The 23,986-nt window shown below is 35.3% G+C and overlaps 2 protein-coding genes across 4 annotated transcripts; both read left to right on the top strand.

Annotated features, from left to right (window-relative positions):
* Nucleotides 1-4,504: 4,504 nt before the first annotated feature.
* LOC116169422 (G-protein coupled receptor Mth2-like) lies at nt 4,505-6,174 on the top strand (the record flags this gene model as incomplete). The annotated part of the gene is given in 7 exon segments (XM_031485512.1): nt 4,505-4,743; nt 4,789-4,972; nt 5,019-5,203; nt 5,256-5,416; nt 5,460-5,610; nt 5,658-5,762; nt 5,821-6,174. Coding segments are annotated over 7 exon segments (1,275 nt in total). The 3' UTR covers nt 6,071-6,174.
* Nucleotides 6,175-6,264: 90 nt separating this feature from the next.
* On the top strand, nt 6,265-23,483 carry LOC116169401 (G-protein coupled receptor Mth2-like). Of its 3 annotated transcripts, none has more exons than XM_031485494.1 (8): nt 6,265-6,388; nt 21,663-21,941; nt 21,985-22,189; nt 22,233-22,417; nt 22,465-22,634; nt 22,686-22,830; nt 22,880-22,987; nt 23,041-23,483. In XM_031485494.1, the coding sequence occupies exons 2-8, from the start codon at nt 21,670-21,672 to the stop codon at nt 23,252-23,254; spliced, it is 1,299 nt and encodes a 432-aa protein (XP_031341354.1). In that variant the 5' UTR covers nt 6,265-6,388; nt 21,663-21,669; the 3' UTR covers nt 23,255-23,483. The 3 variants fall into 3 exon arrangements, with proteins under 3 accessions (XP_031341354.1, XP_031341348.1, XP_031341361.1); XM_031485488.1 differs by lacking the exon at nt 6,265-6,388 and adding an exon at nt 13,519-13,818; XM_031485501.1 differs by lacking the exon at nt 6,265-6,388 and adding an exon at nt 20,752-20,952.
* The last annotated feature ends 503 nt before the right edge of the window (nt 23,484-23,986 follow it).

Genomic DNA, 23,986 nt, shown 5'->3' with positions numbered 1-23,986 from the left:
AAAAGTATTTGAATGAAATTTGATACATAGGCACTTGGAATAAAGGAAAATCAAACGCCAATTTCAAAATTTGGTTTTGCGCATGCGCAGTGCCAACTTTTTTATTTATGGAAGAATTTAAACGAAATTTGATACATAGGCACTTGGGATAAAGGAAAATCAAACGCCAATTTCAAAATTTGGTTTTGCGCATGCGCAGTGCCAACTTTTTTATTTATGGAAGAATTTAAACGAAATTTGATACATAGGCACTTGGGATAAAGGAAAATCAAACGCCAATTTCAAAATTGGTTTTGCGCATGCGCAGTGCCAACTTTTTTATTTATGGAAGAATTTAAACGAAATTTGATACATAGGCACTTGGGATAAAGGAAAATCAAACGCCAATTTCAAAATTTGGTTTTGCGCATGCGCAGTGCCAACTTTTTTATTTATGGAAGAATTTAAACGAAATTTGATACATAGGCACTTGGGATAAAGGAAAATCAAACGCCAATTTCAAAATTTGGTTTTGCGCATGCGCAGTGCCAACTTTTTTATTTATGGAAGAATTTAAACGAAATTTGATACATAGGCACTTGGGATAAAGGAAAATCAAACGCCAATTTCAAAATTTGGTTTTGCGCATGCGCAGTGCCAACTTTTTTATTTATGGAAGAATTTAAACGAAATTTGATACATAGGCACTTGGGATAAAGGAAAATCAAACGCCAATTTCAAAATTTGGTTTTGCGCATGCGCAGTGCCAACTTTTTTATTTATGGAAGAATTTAAACGAAATTTGATACATAGGCACTTGGGATAAAGGAAAATCAAACGCCAATTTCAAAATTTGGTTTTGCGCATGCGCAGTGCCAAGTTTTTTATTTATGGAAGAATTTAAACGAAATTTGATACATAGGCACTTGGGATAAAGGAAAATCAAACGCCAATTTCAAAAATTGGTTTTGCGCATGCGCAGTGCCAACTTTTTTATTTATGGAAGAATTTAAACGAAATTTGAAATACCATAGGCAACTTGGGCTAAAAGGAAAAATCAAACGGCGAGACCAATTTCAAAATTTGGTTTTGCGCATGCGCAGTGCCAACTTTTTTATTTATGGAGAATTTAAACGAAATTTGATACATAGGCACTTGGGATAAAGGAAAATCAAACGCCAATTTCAAAATTTGGTTTTGCGCATGCGCAGTGCCAACTTTTTTATTTATGGAAGAATTTAAACGAAATTTGATACATAGGCACTTGGAATAAAGGAAAATCAACGCCAGTTTCAAAATTTGGTTTTGCGCATGCGCAGTGCCAACTTTTTTATTTATGGAAGAATTTAAATGAAATTTGATACATAGGCACTTGGAATAAAGGAAAATCTAACGCCAATTTCAAAATTTAGGTTTTGCGCATGCGCAGTGCCAACTTTTTTATTTATTTCTTATTTAGAAAAGCATTGAAATGAAATTCTTCTCATAAACTGAAATTGAAGTAGCACGTCAACAATGGATTGCCCATGTGCAACGCTATCTTTCATATTTGTGGCCGGATTTTTACGATTTTAACAGAAGTTGCATCTTACAAATGGGAAATGAATGCAAGTGGAAATGCGCTTTATGTAAATCGTTTACGATTACTTTTTAACTTGTTATAATTCCATCTTATTGATATCTTGATTATAGAGTTAAACAGGGCAGCCCGCAGTTCCATGCAAGGCAAATTATGTAACCTAGAAATTGAATGCTCTAATTATTATGTTTGTTTAGCAGCAACTTACAGTTGTTATAACACAACAATTACTCTTCTGTTTTTATAATTCTGCTGCTCAATTTGTTGAAAAATGCATATTGTACCTAATTACTTATAACCTAACTTTCTTGCTCATATACAGTTTACAGAGTGGTTGTTCAAGACAGCATCGACTTTCTTTTTGTTCTGTGAGACAGCAAATATAATGAGCTTTCGAAGTACTCTTTTGATTTTATTTTATATTAGGGTTATAATGTTTAGTGTTTTATAATTTATTTCTTTCTTGTCCCTCTCTTGTTCTGGGTCCCCAACAGGCTTGCGCCCAATTACAGAGTGACCACTGAGCTACATAATGGGTTGGGGTTTTGTTATTTGCTTTCTTACCAATAGTGAGAGTAGAATTCCTTTTATTTTTGTGATTGCAAATTATATTGAAATTAGCCTTTACTTTCCTTGCTCCGTTTTTACCCTCTTTCTAATTCTTTTGCTCCTTTAATCCTTTTCTCTACCCTATAATTGTTTGGTCGTTTATCTTTCACCCTGCTTTCTACGTTCTGTGTCTCATCTTTGGTTTCTTTGTAGCAGCCTTAAATGTCTGTTTGCTGTAAAAAATTTTCCGTCTTTTTATTACTTCCGCCTAGTGCCCGTTACTTTTTGATTTTCCCAAATTTTGTCCTTGATTGCGTGTTTTTGCTTCTTTTTATTGTCCGGATGCCATTCAATAATCGTCTCTAGTGCGTGCAAGAGGTGCGGAAGTTTCAATTTTGCCAGCCAAGTTTATTGGGATTTATCCTCGTTCAAAAATATATTATTTTGACACCCGCCCATAGTTTGGGGATCTAAATCATCAATTTATACACGCCGTCTTTATTTCCAAAAATATTTAAACAATCTTCCACTGTTTGTCTTATTTTCTACTTAGCTTCCTCGACAACAAGAGGGCTATTTTCTAATTTTTGGGCACGGCTCCCTAACAGGGAAATAAAAGTTAGTAGCGCCTGAAAGATAATCGCACACAATCATACCTACAGTCTCTCCGTGAGCAGCCGCAGCCGTGGTTAGGGCTATTAGTTTCCTTTTTTTGGTTTGTTTTGACTATTTTGATTTATTATATGTCCTTAACGCACGTTACAAATTATAAAATACAATGTTTCATGTATAATATTATTATACAGTATGTGATACCATTTTACTCATGTATTCTCTCTCAATCATATTTTTCTCAAATAATATGACATCAGCATGTATGGAAATGAGTACCTCATCAGTTTATAGTACAAAAAAAAGGAAACCACTTGTTAGCTGACACGACAACGTGGAAAAATGTGTTAGCTGGGTCGCTACACTTTGGATGCCCAGCTAACAGGTTTTGCCACATTTAAATATCAGCTGACAGTTATTTATCCTCTTTTTACATTGTACACTATTATATATACCATTTTCAGCTTTGCGAAAATGGTCCGAAAAACAATTTTTTTTTACGTCTTTCTCAGTCTCTCGCCATCTTAAGCCACGCTTTTGAACCAGCTGACGCCCCTATCGTTGATAGGTTATGGATCAAAAATCTATAGTAGAAAGATGAACTTTGCGAAAATGGTCCGGTCAAATAGGACGCTAGCTCCCGGACTATATGTTGTTTCCTGACATGTTGCAATTAGAAATAAAAGTTTTGTATATGAGATGTTTAATTACAGGTTATAAACTTTACACAGTTATTTTTTTTCAGGAAGACCCTATTGTTAATCGGTATCAAACGAGTTCTTTATTTTCTATCACATGTCGAACATGAGAGAGAAGTAGATGGTAGCAATTTTAAATAGTTGGAAATTGATTCACAAACTAGTTTCGTTCAAACGACTTTATGCATACTTTTTTAAAGTTTTTGCATGTAAAAATTATTCCACAGTTTTGATCTTAACCACTGAAAAAATGGCCATGGTATAATTTGACTTTGGTTTTTTCCATGACACAGAAAAAATACGGAGAGTTTTTATGGGATTTTCTTTGTCCGTACCACGACCGAAAAACGTTAAAAATACATTGTCATAATTCCACGTTCTTTAGCTATGATTTTGTACATAGATCTCCTTGACATTTTCAATTTAGGTGACCATATGAGTACTGGCCAACATATGTCAAAATCGTTATTTATTCGCAAATGACGTACAAATGTTACCAAAGTAAGGTTTTTCCTTCAATGAATGGCGTATACGATTCCCTATTCTGAGCACACAGTCTCAATGTAATTAAAGAAAGTGAAGATTTTAGTACGTGGAAGTACAGCCAATAAAATAATTAAATCTTTGTTCACTATTTAAGATGTACATACTATGTTTGAATATTTGAATTAGTAGAAGCCGACTGTAGTACACAATAAACGTCTGCAATAACAGTACCTACATGCAAATTCAAAAAAGCTCAATAAAATATCTAATCTATAGTGAGAGTTTAGCAAAAAGATGCGATTACACGTATCAGCGGAAATGTCAATTGATTTAACTTATCTATATGTATTCTTCACATTGACGTAACATCAATTTATCGGGGGTACCGGTAATGCGAACATTCTCGCAGATATAGAATATATCAACTTAATGCACAATTTGGAAACGATAATGAAGCGTGGGAAGTTTTGATAATAGCAATTAAGGTTCTGCTGACCTCACACTCTGCGAAAAATGTAAATGACAAAAAATACAGTACCAGTCGACCGAGCAGGTTTCAACGTCTCGATGGAAAATCTAATGACTTGTAATTTTTTTCCAGATGGTGAAAATCGAATGTTTGGTGTTTGGGCTAGTTTTAATCGGCGCAGTCCAAGCTCAAAATAAGTGCTGCAACCAAGGTGAAAATGTAGTGTATCGGAAGGTGTGTCAAAACGGGTCGAATATCACAGGAATCTCTTGCGATCGCATGTACATGATCGAACCGCCGAAGAACGGCAAGTTTAATATAGACTCCAATGGAACCCTGATTGATGATGATATCGAAATTTACGTGGAGGAGTAAGTGTCGAAAGTTTTCATACGCATCTAACGCAGCATTTCTAGATATTGCTTAACAAAGACAAACGACTCTGAAGACGTTATAGCATTGGTCTGCATGTATAATGACCCAACGGAAGAGTCTGAATTTTTCTACATATTCCGAGCCAGCTGTGCTGTATTGTCTGTGGTTTTCCTAGTTCTAACCATAATTGTATACATCTTAGTGCCAAGTTTACAAGATTTACAGGTAAGGTTTAAATTTACATCGTCTTTGTCTATGAGGCCCTTTTCAGGGGAAATGTATCATGCACTCAATAACTGCTTTGGCAATCGCTATGCTTTTTCTGGGCATTATGCAATTTGGAGTACAGATTTCGGAAAAAGTGTGCCAGATTGTTGGATACGTTACATTCATGGCATTTTTTTCAACCTTCACGTGGCTGAACACAATCTCGTTTCATATATGGAGAACTACTGTGTAAGTCAACCAAGTAAATGCGTGAATTGCGTAAAAATACAGCTACTTACAGAATGCCACACGCACACGCAAGTTCAACGCAGTGGTACCTCACATACTTAATCTATGCGTACGGTATACCATTACTAATGCTAATAATAGCACTTGCAGCCCACCACGCGCCCGGTAATCACATCAAACCTGGAATTGGAGACAGTGTTTGCTGGTTTCAAGGTAAGGCGTTTTTAGACTGAATTAGTACTACCCCCATTTTTAGGTAGGGAAGCAATTTGGGCATACTTTTACGGTCCAATATTGTTTCTGCTAATACTAAACGTTATTTTCTTCTGCTGGACCATCAAGGCATTATGGAGGGACTGCAGAACCATGCAGAACAGTTCTTCCAAGGTCAAATCGTTGAAATACAAGTGCGTATATCGCAAAAAGGCGTTCCAACTTATTGAATTTATTGCAGGTGCCTCTTGTACGTGAAGTTGTTTTTTATCATGGGACTGTCGTGGATATTTGAAGTATTATCCTTTGCATTCGATGATAAAGAGCATTTTATTCGATACGTGTGGTGAGTAGCGTAAATCTCAAGGAAATGTGGTGCCAGAAACAGATCAGAATTATTTCAGGAATGTGACAGACTTCATTAACTCCATGCAAGGGGTTTTAATATTTCTGATACTGATCATCTTTAGAAAGAGGGCGGTAAGAGAGTTGGCTAAACAGGGATTGTGTTGCATTCGCCTACCGGCAGAATGGAAAACTTTGCAAGATGAGGAGTGTGAAGAATTGTTCGACCAAAAAGAGTTTAGCATGGAGAACCATCCCGAAGAACACTTGTACAAAGAGAAGACACACGCAGTGCGCCATGAGGCGTGAACTTTAAAGAGTCTCGAAAAACACATGATGATGCGAGGTTGAGAAAAAGAATTTTGCATTGTTATATTGTAAATAACATTTCTTACATACATTTTTAACAAGAATGCGTATTTGGATTATTTGAGATGTTGCACGCCGAAATTTAAACTCTTACTTTTTAGCCTTTAGCTATATCAACTCGAGAAGTGTGTCAAGTTCAGTAGATAAATCAGACTTTGATAATTTGATTCAAGCCCACTGGTACTACGGTGACATTAGTAAATTACTGCTAAAACTTCGTGGTGGATCCAATACAAAATTATTATCTAATGGAACAAGGTAAACAGTTTCAATAACTTTTCTAGGTAATTCAGTGCATGGCATCATTGCCATAGTAACTTTCGTTAATCCTACAAATGAATGAAATGCGGGTATTTTGTTCGAATGCACAAGGTCTATAGAAATGCCTTGAACCCTAACCAAATTCATAAAAATTTTCAGTTTTTGACCAAAAAATCTGGAAAAAGATGATCGCTTTTTGCAGGTCTCTAAACTATGCTGAGTAAAATCAGCGAAGCCACAATGACCCGGTTAATTTTATTTTTGATAATGTGATACAAAAGCTACAAGTTAAATTTTAGTTGCATTACATGCTCTGGTTGAGTTTAGAACATACAACAGACATGTAAACTAATGTATTGACAATACGCACTGTTAGAGTACAACCGGATACAAAGAATTTAAAAGAGTAGGTACAAGATGTGGCATGCTACCAAAACAAAAATAGTTCAGCATCGCGTTATTTACTTAACATTTAAAAAAGTATTATTTCAGGTTCTTGTATAATTTTTCGAGTAAACAGTTGCCAGTAAATGATTTAAATTGACATTCTTTTTTAATCTTAAAGGGATCCATAGGTGGAGTTCAACGTTCTGTCGCAAAAGAAAATGACAAATCGATCACGGAATCTCATCTTGCGTGTTTTCAAAATACAATATTCTTGCAGTATTACCAAGGAGCCAACGAAACCACTTGCAATCGCAGCGAAATCGAATTAATCGCTTGAAATAGTTGCCGAAATTTCCATCACAATAGTCCATGGAGATCGCAATTTTCAAAGAAAATCATGAGATTTTCGTAATAAATTTTTTTGGTGAATTGAATATCTTTACAGGTTGGACCAGCATAAAATTTTACGACCGATTATTTCGGAACAAAAATAAAAATGAACGCACACGTGGATATTTAGATCGAGAAATATCGCAAATATTTCCACATTTTCTAATACATTTCCAACATTTTTAAAAACTTCTTATGGCCGTTTGTACCAATAAATTTAAGCTGAACTTAGCTTGAGCATAGCTTAAAAGTCATGGAAACGATTATTGCGACAGTGGCTGCCATGGATTTAATATACCTACGCTTAAACTAAGCTCAGCTTAACTTTGTCGGTGCAAACGGCCATTAGACATACATCTCCATATTTGGAAACTTTTCAAAAAATCATCTCGGCATTTCCTAAAATTCGACATTTCCGAAACATTTGATAATTTCAAAACAATTTTTACATTCTTACACATTTCCATCATTTCATTCCTACACAATTTTAGTATTACTCGCTCCAATTTTCTAACATTTCTCTCTGCAGATTTTCCAAAGTTCAAAAGTTTGCGTTAAATAGCTACTTTTGAAGCCGATAAGCGAAAATGAAAACAATCAATTGTCGCTATTCGTATTTATATGTATTTATAGTGGATAATAGTCGACAACCTGGGGACATCTACAATATAAGGAAGCGTGTGTAGATTCGAACCGTAATTAATCATGCCCCTAATGAAATTCCGTAGTTACTCGCCTCAAAGCACCACTCCACGATAACTCGCTTATAAATATATAAGATAAATGCTTGCATGCGTCGATACTTAAAATGAATGGGTAGGCCTTTCCTAATAGTGAGGAACCGGAGGCGATAGTGTACACTAGCAAAAACGAAGCAAAAGGAAAAAGTAGTAATAGTAAACCGGATAGGCAGCACTTAGTCTCTAGTAAATTTTAAAAGAGGAGAGAGAACACTTACTTACAAGGGGGAAACAAGGTAGACTAAGAGATCCTTGTTCTGGTCTTGACAAGTTAAAGAAATAAAATAGGTACTTAGAAGACAGAACATAAATAATAATTGTTATTTTAAATAGCACACCTTGTATTTTATTGCATTTTCGAAATCTACATGAAAATCTACGTCGTTAGATACCACATTCCTCTATACCCAACATCCAAGGTTTTCAAATTATTCAAGATTTTTCAAACCTTTCCAAAATCGACAGTACTGACTTGATGCTGTGTGACAATGATTTAAATTTGTATCGTCCTTCTACGGGGTGATTTAAAACTAATGGTCAACTTTAATATCTTAAAATCTAAAGGATATATGATATATAAATTGTATATTACAGATATTAAAGAAAAAATCAACTATTAAAAAGTTCAAGTATAGGTAAAGAAACTGAGTGGCGAGGTTCGGCATTAAGAGACGATTGCTGATCTTCCACCTAACCACGAAAACAAAGTTATCAAAAAGAAAAAGATGATACCCTATAGCAAATAGTCAATTACTACACATAATTAGTTCGCATAATATGTGCTGCCAAAGGATGAAAGAAAGAGTATTATAATCAATACAAAAACGAAAACAGTATAGTTTTGAATTTTTCATCTTATTTTGAAACTTTGAAAAAATTAAATTAAAACACACGATCAGCAACGACTAACAACACAGTTAGAGAAAGTCCCCATTGGGAGCTTGGACAAAATCTGCTTATTCAAATACTTTTTAGCGCATTTTTGAAAAAAATACGCTATTATATTCGCTATTGCTGGCAGGCCGGCTGTCCGCGTGAGATCTCCACAACTACAATAGCTAGAGAATTCAAATTTTCACTAAAAGCTTTCTGCTATAGTGTAGATGTGCAGGCACTAGTCTATTTTGAGTTAGATTACTTGTGAGATCGATAATTGAAGAAAATAATTTCGATATGGGTTTCGGAGGTGCTATAATTTTACCGTTAGATAGCGCTACCAGTATAAAAACTTATTATTTACTTTGTGATTTGTTTTACAAAATGAAGACGTACCGTCAATTGAAATTAAATAAAAGATGACAAAGTGCTTTTAGGGTCATCTGTAGTCAATTTGCCTGGTTCTATGTAATTAGTGAACAAAATTGGCAATGTTTTTCAATACATTTAATTTAATCCCTTTATTTTCTGTTGTTTGTTCTAACCAATTTCATTGATCAAATGGTTTATATATTTTTATAAATATTAGATAGACATATGCATGATGTTTAAAAATAGGAATTAAAAATGAACTATATTTCATTTACCCAATATAAATCTCTTTATTTGCTTATAAGTGTGAACATATAGTTATTTTTTGCATTGTTATCAAATTACAGGACTTTTTTTGACGACAATTCAACTCATGTATAAAAAATCGCATAAGCCGCAGTGCAATTGTCACTTTGACAGCGCCAAAAGTTACCTGCAACTTTTCCAGCGACAAATGCACTAGTGGTTTTTTCACTTATTCATTTTCGAAACAATTATCGCATTATCCTTTCCCATATGACTAGTTTGACGTCTGTCAATAATTGACTAGTTTGGTGAATTTCTTGTTCGTTAAACTGTCCTGCCGAATTACACTCGAGGTTTGTATTTAAACCGAGTAAATTTTGGATTGTTGCAATTCAAATCTGTTTCCTTTTAGCAATTGAACTCGAAAAACTGTCAACCTAAAAATGCTCAACCTTCCGTGTTGCATTTTTATTAGTTGACAGTTTTTCTCGTCTAATTGCTAGGCAACAGATTTTCATTACCTTAACAACCCAAATTTACTCGGTTAAATACAAACCTCTTGTGCAACTATAAGTGAAAAATCATGGAAAGTGTTTCTTTTTTTCACGATTTTTACCTTGCGTTTCGATGGCGTTTCGTGCTGTCTATGACCAATAGCTCTATTGTTGAGTGACAGAAAATGGAGAATGTCAATGATATTATGCAGTTATGGGATATTAACTTAGACCATATAGTACATGGACTGCTATTAGCCCTATGCTTTCAATACAAAACGGGTGGTCACGGATAGAGGGCACTGTAGTCGTGGGTATGCATAGATATATAAATACATAGATACAGCCATACCCCAACATAGTTCAAAAGGACGTACCATCTATTACCATCACTTTCGGCACATTAATTACGTATAGCGCTATCCTTTATAGAGGTACCCTGAGCATGGAAGACAAGATTCGCATTATTTATTATAACTGTCAATCAAATTGTTAGCACAAATCACACAGAAAATTATCAGATTTGAGACTTTACAACATAAATAAACCGCCTTTTTATTTATTTAAATCGCATAGCAGCAAGAAATGTTACATTTAAAATGGAAGATGTTACTTAGAAAACTGGCAAATGAAGAATTTGAAAAAATTACAGCTGACAACTGGAAGAAAGTGTGTGAAGATGTGGAAAGTGATTAATTTAAAAGAGAAGTTATATTGGTTGATGTTTCTGAACTTTATAATAAGTGTTAATAATGACAGTGATGATAAGGATTTGTCAATTTCATCTGACGATGATTCGGATTGTGAACTTTTACAAACGTAATGAATGTTCACTAAATGAGAATTATCATCAATTGGATATCATTGTTAAGATTTTGTATTTATTTTAAATAAATGTACACGTGTAGCTTACTACAATTAGCACTATAATTTCAAAAAGAAACCCCACCGATTGGACTATGCCGAAAGGTAGGCAAGACGCGTAGCGACCAAAATTTGATATTGCACGCACACAACAGTCTATAAATCTCGCTTTCCTAAGAATATTGCACGCATCCTTCTTTGTGATCATGATACAAACGCACTGCATCAACATCATATAGGCCAAAATGATAATTGGAAACGAATTCACTTCCTGTCGCAACTTAATCTCCGTTACCATTACGCCTAAAACCATGCAATTAAAATTAAAATGTTGAACATAAACTTTACTTACTTACGGTTTTTTTGATATTCTGCAAGCCAGCAATGAATTCACTGCAGCACATCATGCCAAACAAGGTAAACATAGTCCCAAATTTGAATGGCGTAGCTCTATGTAATAAAACTATTTCAGGAATAACAATTATGGACGCGTCTATCATTATGGCAATCACTAATGTTATTCGTATTCAATTGATAACGCAATAATTACATAATATTTAGTGAAAAAACCGCCCATCATGTTTAGGGCGAATATTTTTAGTTAGATTTGATTTCGCGGGATCGTGAAATGTGTCAACTGTCACATGACTTATGGGACGCGCTAAGTTTGTTTTAAGCGTCCGATTCGCGTACGACATAGTGGTTAATGCAATAAAAAGAGATAGAACATGTTTCTTCTTGGTTAGAAAGTAATGGAGAGATGTACAAATTTCTTAGATATGTTTTTTAAAAACCGAGGTACGTTTGTTAAGGATGGCTGTATCTAGGTATTTATATATCTATGTGGGTATGTGAATCTCAGGGTAAACTAAAGTCGTATGAACACCACTCGGATCGCGTAAAGAGTAGCTTTTATAGTAACCGCGTAGTACGGGAAGCTTTAAATACTCTTGATTATCTTCTATACGTCCACAAATAAGAATAGGTTTGCTTTTTTTGGCATATCTAGGCGATTAATTAATTGACGTTTGTTAATTTATAGGTTGACAGTCTCAAATCGTGTCTAATCGGACAACTTCGGACAGACTCGTTTACCCTGAAACTCACATACCCAGGCGATGTCCTTGACCATATTTTAGTTACAATTAGCAGTCCATGTACTATATGGTCTAAGGATATTAAGGATCACTATGCAAAAAAGTTTCGTGTAGGTACAACACGTGTTGAAAGTATCTTTTTTTCATGAATTTGCAGTTTGATTAGTGAGGGGAACAGCGACAGACCTCTTTCTGTATGCCAGAATGCCCAAGTCTTTACACGGTCCACGCGCCCCCGTGATGTCAGCAATAGAGTTACAGATCGGATACTGGCAGATAGCAGTCGCATCCACAGATAGAGACAAGGCCGCCTTCATATCTCATATGGTACTGCATCGTACAAATGAATGCCTTTTTGGCCCCATTCCTTAAGGAACGCTCCCGCCACGTTCCAGCGTCTAATCGATCACGTGAAGGTCCAATTAGTCGGTGGTAACTCCCCTGGCCTACCTGGACGACACCATAGTACCTACTATCCAAGGACGTGGAAACGTCCCGCCGCGATCTTCACCCGCCTAAAGCATTTCCACTTGAAGGTAAAGACGAAAACGTCGCGAGGGAACAAGCTACCTCGGGTACATCATCACTCCAACCGGTATCAATACCGATCCTGCGAAAACAGCCGCCATCGCAGAACTTCCGGTACCAAAAGACCTCAAGCCCAAGCGCCCTTTATACAAGCATGATGCATTATCATTTCAACCGGACAGCAACAAAAGGAATTTTACGTTAAATATCATGCGTGCGAAACACGTTCCAATCTTAAAAATGTTAAAAAGACCCGTTGTGGCTAGTTTCTGTTAGTGACCCTACGCCCATTCCTCGTCCTCATTGGAACGGTTTCATGCGTAAAATTTCCGGACATTTTGAAAATAAGAAAACGTCAACTGTTGAGCCAGTGCCATGTTATTAACTTAAATCCGGGTAATCTAACTACAATTAAAACAGCCTTGAAATTAGCAGCGGATCAGTGCAAAAAGAATGGACAAAACGTATTTTTCGTTACATTAGACCAGCATTTTTACGCCAAATCCGTAGAAATAATCGCGCAAATGAGAGGAACTTCCAAAAAAAACCAAATCACCTTAACACCTCACCAAAATCAGTTAGTTACTAATTTTGCCGAATTTAGGGCATTTCTTTGTGTAAAGTGCCTGGGCTATAAATGGAGAACCAACTTGGACAAAATCGATTTCATGGAACAAGTTTATGCACTAAAACTAAAAAAAAAAAAGAAGTGAGTTTAAAGATTTTCAAAATGCACCCAAAACTTTGGCAGATCATATTTTTCCTCACAGTATAGGCACGTCAACCTAAAATACCTGCCATTAAAATGCTCTCATGCAGAACAAAATGGAATGGTGCATGCACTTTGACAGAGTAATTTCAAACTCTATTTTTACACATCCAATTAACATCGCTCAAAAAGTAAGTGCAATTCCTGCTTTTGTACTTGGGAAACAATAGTAGGTATGTAAATTTTGTACAAAATTCTCTGAAGCAATTCTTAGAGGCACTTGATAGTGACGTGTTGTTTGTTTTCCCGTCCAAATCACATATCACTAACACAAGAACATTTCGAAATGTGAAAAGCGCATTCTAATTTAAAATAGAACAAAATAGCTATTGGTGGCTTTAAATTTCGTACGTTAAGCCCATAACGCCCACGTCAAGTTGGTGTTGATCTTTTCGCGAGTCTTTAATATAGGACTTGGACATACTCCAAAACAATTTCTACATGTAGAATTTACACTAACGACCGAGTGTTTAGTATTTCTCGATAGTTCATGCTGTTCGCCTAGAAAAATATGTTAATAAGTAAACAGTACAAGCACGGATGTAGCAATATTTTTAAAAGTTACAGTGTAAATCGTTCCGTACCATATTAACACTATTGGATCCATTACAGTACGAGTGTAATAATGGTATTATAATTCATAGTCAGTTGTTAATAAAATAAGGTGAGACACTTTTTTTAATTCCTTAGTTCATTGCATGTAAGCCTTGGGATTTCAATCCCTATCTACAGTTTCTATTTTTATAGCAATTTTAAGTGGTCACTCTATTATGCAAGACTGAACCTATTCTATACTGTAAGTTAAGTGATCATCAAATGAATCTGCAATAAAAAATGAGAAACATTGGGGGACATTAGTCATTAATGTGACCATTAAAACTATGCACGTCGAATTAAAAAGACTGGATCTCAAAGCATACGCAAAGACATGGAAAAGAAAATCTGTATTAAAAAAAGAATAACATGTCGTATTTCAGTTTATTCTTGGCACATGTTGAATTTGCAACAGCAATTTACATATTTCTAATTTATAAATGAGCGATGACAAGCTAAAACTATAAATGCGACCAAATTTACGAAAACTCATTCATAGATGAAAGAGGTATCGTGGGATTTATTTTTCGAGCATGTGTATAAAGTGGTAGTGTAAATAAATTCAAGTATAATTCTTTGACAGCATATCAATCATTGTTCATAGGTTGTTACAAGAACGGTAGAATGAAGCCAGGATTGTAAAACGGAAGTTTGGAAAAGCCTTCCGTGAGTATCGTGCAACGACCTTATTAGACTTGCTTATGAGTTGTTTCTTTATTGAAGAAACAGAATACCCTGAACATTTTTGGAATTGGTTTTATTACTATTGACGTAAAGCGACTTAACATGTCATACTTTAAACTGCGCATAGTACGAGAATAAACCAATACGTTTAAAGAGGAAGTTGTATATTTTTGAATCCCTTTTTTGTAAAAATTTTAATGAAGCGCAAAAGTCACAAACCATTTTCACGTGTATGCTCGTACATCTGCCAAGTGGGTTGGTACATACCTATGCTTAACTGACGATGACAAATTGATATCGCATGGTGTTGTAATTAATTTGAATAAGAGGGCAACACCTGTAGAAAGGAAAGAGGTAGTTCCGCACCAGACGTCCGCAATAATGGTTAATAGGAAGTTAATGAAATATCTCCACTTATAGGTACAGGGCTTTCATTTCAAAACGAACCACGCACCGATTGTAATTTGTAATTTTAATCTAAAATTGCAAGAACACGTTTAATGGAATGTTTACCTTACACATTAGCATCAACCTCCATCGAGTGACTTGTTATTCTAAAGACCATAAAATTGAGCAATGCCTTTAGATGTATCCAAATTGCGTTTATATCCTTCTTTTTAGTTTTTTGGTACTTTTTGCTATTTGTTGTATGTTGTTCTGTGCTGTTTGTTGTTCGAGGTAGTTAAAATTGTTTAGTTAAAACCTAAGACATTTTTGTATGGATCTGACACCCGCCTAGAAATCCTCGACCATTCAATGAAGCGCATTCCCTGAAGATTAAGAACATCGGGAATAAGTATGTAAGGGATAGTATACCTAATGCCGTATATCTGTGTTAATGCTTTAGGTGATACAATCATAGAATTACCAACAATGAATGTTCCATTCTTTACAAAGCATGTTTCTAAGGCAGCAAAACAAATACTACTGCCCTTTTTTCTGTCCTCTTATCAAACTATGGAATCGAACTCGAACTTTCAAAGGCGATTCGACAGCACCTCATTATTGATCGCCCGTTATCTTAACTAAGTGCATTGATTATTATTTATTGTGTAAAACAGGGAAGCACTAACTACTATAGGTACCTATGAAATCCTATGCGCCAGCATGACCCCTGACAAAAGTTGTTTTTCTTATACAGGGTGAGTTGTTTTCCCCGATGTTTAGTATGGGGATCACGGGAAAAGAGCAAATGGAGAAAGAATTCAAATTTGGCCAGATAATTTAATTAACTAGATAATCTCACAAAATTTGTTAGTGCGTATTACTTATGGACTTTACAAAAAATGTGTACAGGAAAAAGTCTCAATAATACAGTTTAATTCGATTGATGTATTGTTCCATCGTTCCTTTTTAAACGTGTTGGTGATTAGGATTTGAATTAAAGAAAAAATCTTTTTTAGACACGTTTTTATATTTACTAATGCGGCTATCGATTTCAACCTATATTAGGTCATCTTCAGGCCGAGCTATAATATATTTTTTAACGATACAATTATAATGTGGTGAAATCTTACCGTCATAATGGTGAAGTGAAGGTGAAGTATTATATGCACCCTTCACTTCACCATTATGACGGTAAGATTTCACCACATTATAATTGTATCGTTAAAAAATATATTATAGCTCGGCCTGAAGATGACCTAATATAGGTTGAAATCAATAGCCGCATTAGTAAATATAAAAACGTGTCTAAAAAAGATTTTTTCTTTAATTCAAATCTTAATACAGTTTAATTCAGCTCCAATTTTTGAGCTATAACACAAACGTGTTTGTTTTTCTGACGGAAGCTGCCATTCTTCTCACTTTTAGCGTTTATTACTAATCTAAGATTAATAACTTTTCTTTGTTTTTTTTTCGCCTTCGTCCTGTAATTGGGTGTTCCTGTTGGGCAAATAAAGCATTATTATGGTCGGTGTTTCTTGTGAGAACTCAGGTCTAGCCTGGTTAACTAATCGCACGGATTAAAATCAAGTAACGATTAGTGTCTGTGTCTGGTGAAGTTATGTAGGGTCATTAAAAAAAAAAAAAAAAAAATCACACACGTACATTGGACATCTAGGGATAGTATGTAATTCGTACTTACCAACATACCTATTGATGGGCACAATAGCCAACGCTATCAGGAAAGAGGAAAACAAAACAAAACAAAAAAATAATTCCTGTAATTTTATTAAATGGAGTTTATTGTGTAAGTGTTTCTTTGGCTTTGCGTTTGGGTTGAATTATTATTATGGTCGGTGTTTCTTGTGAGAACTCAGGTCTAGCCTGGTTAACTAATCGCACGGATTAAAATCAAGTAACGATTAGTGTCTGTGTCTGTGTCTGGTGAAGTTATGTAGGGTTCTAAAGAAAAATAAAAAATAAATAAATAAATAAAAAATAAAATAAATATTCACACACTCACATTGGAAATCTACGGATAGTATGCAATTCATACTTACCAACATAGCTATTAATGGCCACAATAGTCAACGCTATCAGGAAAGAAGAAAACAAAACAAAAATATCATTATAATAATTCCTGTAGTTTTATTAAATAGAGTTTATTGTGTAAGTGTTTCTTTGGCTTTGCGTTTGGGTTGAATACGAGTGTGGGTTGTGATAACGTGGTGTGTTTCTGTGAAGAAGGAGTTTTGTGTTTTTTAACTGTGCTAGGACGTGTAACTTTATTGGGTGGACCTGTCTTTGTAGTGCATGTTGCGTTTCTTGTATTTATGGTGTTTCTTTGTTCTAGAGGTTGTATTTGTGTGGTTGCTTGGGTTTTTGGTGGAGATATTACAGTATGTTGTGAGCATGGTAGTTCTGTTAAGGTTTTCGCGTTTCGGTTGTATACTATTATTATTATTATTATTATTATTATTACTTAAATAAAAAAAGAACCTTTGTCAGCGACCACTTAACATACTTATTTTGATAAACATAGAAATTATGGACAGTTTTCATTTTTTGAGTCGCATAATTATGCTATAGAATTGATAAGTGTGCTAATTCAAGATAGTTTAAAAAAATTGTTGTAATCACGAAACTATAAACATTGATTTACGCATATATACTCTTATAAGTTGCGTAAGGACTAAACAAGTTGTAAATCAGCATATGCATGATGAAAGCGCATTTTTGGTAATACCGAACAGGTCTCTAGCTATTGTCATTGCTGAGATCCTAGCGGACAGCCAGCCAACCAGCCATAACATAAACTACAATTATTATTAACAAAAATTTCAAACAGATTTTACGCAGAAAATGGCAAACGAAAAATTAGGAAACAAAAAAAATTAAAACATGAATAAAGGGGTAAAAAAATGTGATTTAAAGGAAGTATCTCAATTATTTAATATTAAAGATGTTCAAAAAATCCGCCATGGTGCTTAATGCACAAGTTACATATTTTTAAAACGGAATTCGTTGCTTTTCTAGCTAAACGTCCGTCAATATTAGCAAAAGCTTCTAATACAGCTTCTCTAAGGTCATCTACTATGACATTCCATTGAGTAAATTCTTCACTCAGCGGTCATACGATGTTTGGGTCACCCTGCTTTTAACGACTCTAAAACAGATCAGGGGATCGACGTGGACAAGCAACAGGGGCGTTTCTTCCTATCCATGAATTAAGAAATATTTCGTTTAAATAATTTATTACTGTTATTTGATTATGATATGGTGCCCCATCGTGTTGAGACCATTTCAGCATACCAAGTGTCTGTAAAGATAATTCGTCTAACATCTTTCAAAATCGTTCTGCAGAAAGTGAAGATAACGATCACCAGTCAAAAATATTGTTGAGCCAATGATGCCGCACCATACACTCTTTTGTTTGAACACGATGCGGATTTTCTCGCATCCATAAATGTTTATTATGTCTATTAAATATGCCGCAGTTTGTAAATCCTGTTTCATCCGCCGATGAAACTTTAAATCGCGGATCACCTCCCAAAAAGTATAGAAGGCTGGCGGCGATTAAAGTAGCGTTAGAATTTATCGTGACGCTTGAATGGCGTTTTTATGGTACAAAATGTAACAGTCATCACATGTCGCTTTTTCTCATTAGAAAAATTCATAATGATATTTTTTATTATATATTATATTATATCTCCGTTTTAAACACTCAAATGCGCGCGAAAAAAGGCCTTTAAAGCACACGTGCTTTAAAGTTGCTAAGTAATGATACTTCAAGTATGACTTTTGAAACTGTCATCTGGGTGAAATAAAAAATCCTCTTAGGTCGTTTTCTGTAAATGCAGAACATTTCTTTGGCTTGTACCTATCCTTTTGTTGAAGTTTTCACAAACGCGCGTAATTTAGGGTATGCTTCCAAATCTGTTCCACTTTTTAATCGCAACATTGTTTGAAGTTTTGAATGAATGCACCAAAAGATAGAAGATTTTATACCTTTGACATTTCCTTCATATAATTATGCCAGCATTATCGATGCATTTATGACTTTATTCGTAAGTTACTTCCTATGCATTCATGGAAACAACTTTTCACATTCTTTATAATAGGCTTTACTGGAGTTGGATTTTATACCTACCAACGTTTGTTTAGATTTTACAACACGCGATTTAATGGACGGTGTATTATCTTTTTCAACGGAAATCGTTTCATTCACAAAGACGATGATTTTTATAAGCAAACGTCAAGTGACATTTCCGTGGCACCCAGCCCACTTAATTACACATGTATTCGAGTATAACGTCAATATGATTTCATTGTATTTTCTATTTTTAAATTATACTGCAGGTATAATAAAAAATACTATAAGATACACGTGTATAATTGGTCTTTAAAGCACTTGCAACGTTAAAGGCACTCCGCTTCGCGTCGTGCCATTAAACTCATTGCGCGTGCTTTACAGACTTGATTATACACTTGTATCTTAATATACTATTAAGAAACCTCAAATTAATAACTTTTAATAACTGCAGAGTAAAATTTTGTTATGCCCATTTATCAATTGCTTTCATAACCTATTACTTAAGTAATACGACACTAAAAACGAAGTATTTTATGTTGTGAGAAACGCTGAAAAAGGCCATTAGAAAAAAATACCACTTCGATCATAACTCAAAAATTAGAGCTTCAATAAAAAATTTGATTTAGACTATATTTTTGAGCCCATAATGATCTACAACTTTTTCCTTTATCCATTTTTACTATAGGCACTGAACAAAACAACCAAAAACCATTTTTTTTAGATATCTAGTTAGGCCTGCATTTTTTCAAAAAAGAAAAGCTCTGAGCTGGTAAAATTACATCGGATAACAACTCCCTGTTACAATACAATATTGCTTGACTTTAAAGTCGGGAAAGAAATATTATATTATTAGATAGCAGAGGGTGATTATCAAACCTTTTATGCACAATGTTTGTTGGAATATGCGTACAATAATTATAAGCTCATAATCTCGCAATATCAGTTTAAGATTGCGAGTTATCCACTCGACGTCAGCAGTTAGATAAATACGGTTTAAATTTTTACAAATCTGTAGGTGTTCACTATTTCATCCAGTAGGATTTAGCTAGTACATCTATTATGAGGGCGATTGCGCAACTCATTTTGAGTATACATCATTGACACTTATATCAATGTGGATGTTAACACGGCAGGCTTCTATATCTTTGATCTTGTAAGATGACCTATTTTTCAAAGAAAAGATCAAAATAACAATAAAACATATACTAATCTCAATAGCAAATAGAAAAGCGTCGGAAAACTGCACAAATTCCCATTTATACCGCTTATTTACAGTCAGAAAAGCACGGGGCGCTCCGGAGCGATGCAACCTAATGAGTGCAATGCACGAGAGTAAATTAACGGGTATTTACTTACCAGTCACTTGTCCTTTTTGCGTAAATGCGAGAGTAGGTGCGGGTGCTACATAAATTGTTCGTTATTTTTGCACCTTTTTCATTCAGAATATGACCAATATATTCTCACGATCAAAAAGATAACGACTTCGCATAACCTATTGTATTGTTTATTAAGCGACAGAGCAAAGTGATACAAGCTTTTTAGGACAGTCGATTCTGTCTGTCTGTGAACAAGATAACCGGCAAACGCTTTGACCTATTCGGTTCAAACTTTGCAGTTGACCTAAATGCTTATTGAAAAAGGGTCAAATTCAATGATCCCGTAAGGGTCACACCCACCGCTCTGTCGCATTTCTAGATCCGCTTTACACGCGGTTTATTACCTGAAGAGTAGTTAATCGTATTCGATATACTTGACTAGAGTAATATCTACAGTGATCTTAACTGATGCATAATTGTTTGCGTGTGCAGAGTTGGACTGGGTCAAGCATAGAGTGACCCAGTGACCCGGTGACCCAGTGAGTTTACCGACCCGGTGACCCAGCGGCCCAGCTTGACCCAGTGATCAAGTTTGACCCGGGGACCCAGCTTGACCCAGTGACCCAGTTTGACCCTGTGGCACAGCTCGACCCAGCGACCCAGCTTTATCCGGTGACCCATCTTGACCCGGTGACCCAGTTTAAACCGTTGACCCCTAGGTCTTAAGGTTAATTTTTATTCAAATTTTTAGCATTAGGTTTGTATTGGTATTTACATTTTGGCATCCAAAACAATTTCAAGTAACTTTTAATTTAAAAAAAAACTTCCTCAATAATATTCGCCAACAAGCACGTAGCCCGATTTCATTCAAGAGAACTAATACCTAAAAAAATCAAATGCATTTCTTTATAGTTTGTAGTCAAGTAGCCAATGAAAGTATTTAGAGAAAAGATTTATTTGGATTAAGCTAACTGGTAGAAGAAAATTAAATGTGAATGAACACCAGTAAGCAACTGGTAAGCCCTGAAGCAAAGAAATGAAGGGTGGAACTGTTCAGAAATAACATTACTATAATACAATTCGGGACATGGAAAGTTTTTTACGGCAGTATTAAAGCAAACATCACAAAAATGGCAATTGTCAAGCAATCCAGTATTATTTTCAACAAACCAGCATTAAGTTTCATTTATTTCATAATCTGTACACTTGAACCGAGGTCTGACTTAACTGCGTTATTCGATCAAACTAGGTTACTGGGTCAAATTGGGTCCCCGGGTGAAATTGGGTCGCTGGGTCAAACTGGGTCACTGGGTCCTACTGAAGAGAGTATGACGTGACCCAGCGACCCAGTGTAATTCAGTGACCCAGATGACCCAGTCCAACTCTGTGCGTGTGTAGGTTAAATCGTCCCACTGAATTGTTTTTCTTATTTTTCAGGTTGAACATGAGAAACTGCGTTATACTCCTCCTAGGTTTAGGTCTTCTGTATATAGTAATTCAAAAAACTGAAGCCACAACATGTTGTCCTCCATCAGATACAATTATGTCAAAATACAATTGCAGCAATGGGTCGGAAATAACCACAATTTCTTGCAAACAAAGAGATTTTATGTTTGCGACATTAGATCGCCCACTTCTATATGAGATCGGCGAAGATGACGTCTTAATTGTAACCCGAGATGAAGATTTGGGATTTATAGTCATGAATCCTGACCAGTAAGTGTCTGCGCCCTTAACCTGTTATACATTTTGGACGTAGGTACTGCGTAGGGTTATCTGCGGAAAACGAAAGTGATTTGATAATCATTTGTATGCACGACGACGAAACAAAACTAAATGAAACAATAAGCGTAAAGTGGCAAATTTTGGGTTACGTAAGGATGATTTGCGCACTGGTGTCCGTTTTTTCTTTTGGATTGATTGCGTTTATATACATTTATCTACCAGAATTGCAAGACATAGAGGTATTAATAACACAAATGAATCTTCTCTCATTTAACGTTTCAGGGGAAATGTATAATCAATTTTTCAATATCACTGGCAATCTGCCATTTTCTGCAATGTATTGCACCAATAATTATAGTCAATTACGAAGATACGTGCGACATATTTTCTTTTATGAACAATTACGTACTTCTATGTGGATATAATTGGTTAACAGTTATGTCGATTCACATGTGGAGAATTACTATGTGAGTACTTGGTCCATATATGACAGTAAATTGCTGGTTCATTTTAGGCAACCCGTTTTCCGAAGACAAATGAACTGGTTTCTTATTTATATGTGCTATGGCTATGGATTACCAACAATATTGCTCATCACTTCATTAATATCTCATCTAACAAACAAAATGGAGCTTGAAAAACGGATTGAAGTTCAAATGGAAAACGATGAATGTTCGCTGGAGAGTGAGTATTTGAAATTATACTTTCTCCTAAACTTGTTCTTTGTTTTTGCAGATTCTGTAATTGTTTGGTTTTATTTTTATGCTCCCCTCGCGATTTTAGTGTTAATATCGACCGTTGTGCAATTATGGGCAGCGAAAGTATTGTGGATAGACATATACCGAAAAGATAATCCTTCAGTTGTTTATCTTCGCAAAAAGTAAGTAGGTTGAACGAATGAACTTAAATACCTAATTTTAATATATCAGGAGCCACATGTATTTGCACGCTTTAATTGTAATGGGATGCTTAACCGTCGTTGAACTGTCCCTCTATCCTTTGCAATCTTCGAACAAAGACGAGATGCAGTTAGCATTGTAAGCTTTCATCTATTCGCAAAAGAAGAACTGTTAAACAACTCTTTTTTCAGATACATTATAGATTGCCGAAATTTACTCATTGGTGCATCGGTGTTCTTCGTCTTTGTACTTTTGAGAAACAAAGTTCGTAAAGCTCTCGCTAAGAAAGGATTGTGCTGCATCACTTTTCCAGATCATTGGAAAAAATTAATAGACGAGGAAATACATGAACGAGATAGAGAAAATGACGAAACTAGATTGACCACGATGGACACTAGATTTTGAGATATGTATCAGTTTTTGACCTTTAATCGCGGAAGAATACATTTTTAGATGTAGAGGTCGGGGTCGATGTCAAGGTAGCCCACTGAACTGAAGGGTAACCTTAACAAGTATTGCCATTCCCAATAAAGTATTGTTGAAATTCGAGTAAAGAATTGGTTACTAAACCTTTGTACTATAATTTAAGAATTAGTATTCATTGTAGAAAAAGAAATATATACCGTAGAACTAATATTTATTTTTATTGGGGAACAACTATATTTTAGGAAAAACGGAAACGGTCATCAGGCCAAAAATTAATCAGTATAATCAACCAAATCAAATGAGTGTGGTAAAGTGGCGATTAATAAAAACAGTTACGTCGATCTTCGCATCGCAGATAGCCGCCCATTGTAAAACTGGTCGCATGTGAGGTACACTCAAATTAGGCTATTATATTCTTATCTCTATCTGGCCCATGCGAAGAAAAAAACATACGCTTTGCAGTGGGCGGCCACCTGCAACTGCTTTTATACTAGACGACGAGTAGATAAGATGAAATAAAGAAATCGGCCGATTCGTGAATACAACCCCCCCCCCCTCGACAGCCACTCATTTTTGATCGCCCGTTATATAAAAAGCGAACTCCAGCGTTTGGCTATCTAACAGTGACAATAAAGGGTAGGTACCTCATAACACGTAAGTGTAGGTCACATAGTGAATTCTTTTGAGTTTGACTTCTTTTGGGTATTTGCT

The sequence above is a fragment of the Photinus pyralis genome, unplaced genomic scaffold (assembly GCF_008802855.1).
Source record: "Photinus pyralis isolate 1611_PpyrPB1 unplaced genomic scaffold, Ppyr1.3 Ppyr1.4_LG1, whole genome shotgun sequence".
Classification (NCBI taxonomy): Eukaryota; Metazoa; Arthropoda; class Insecta; order Coleoptera; family Lampyridae; genus Photinus; species Photinus pyralis.
Note: the sequence above shows the minus strand (reverse complement) of the source record. Positions and strands in the feature narration are given on the sequence as shown.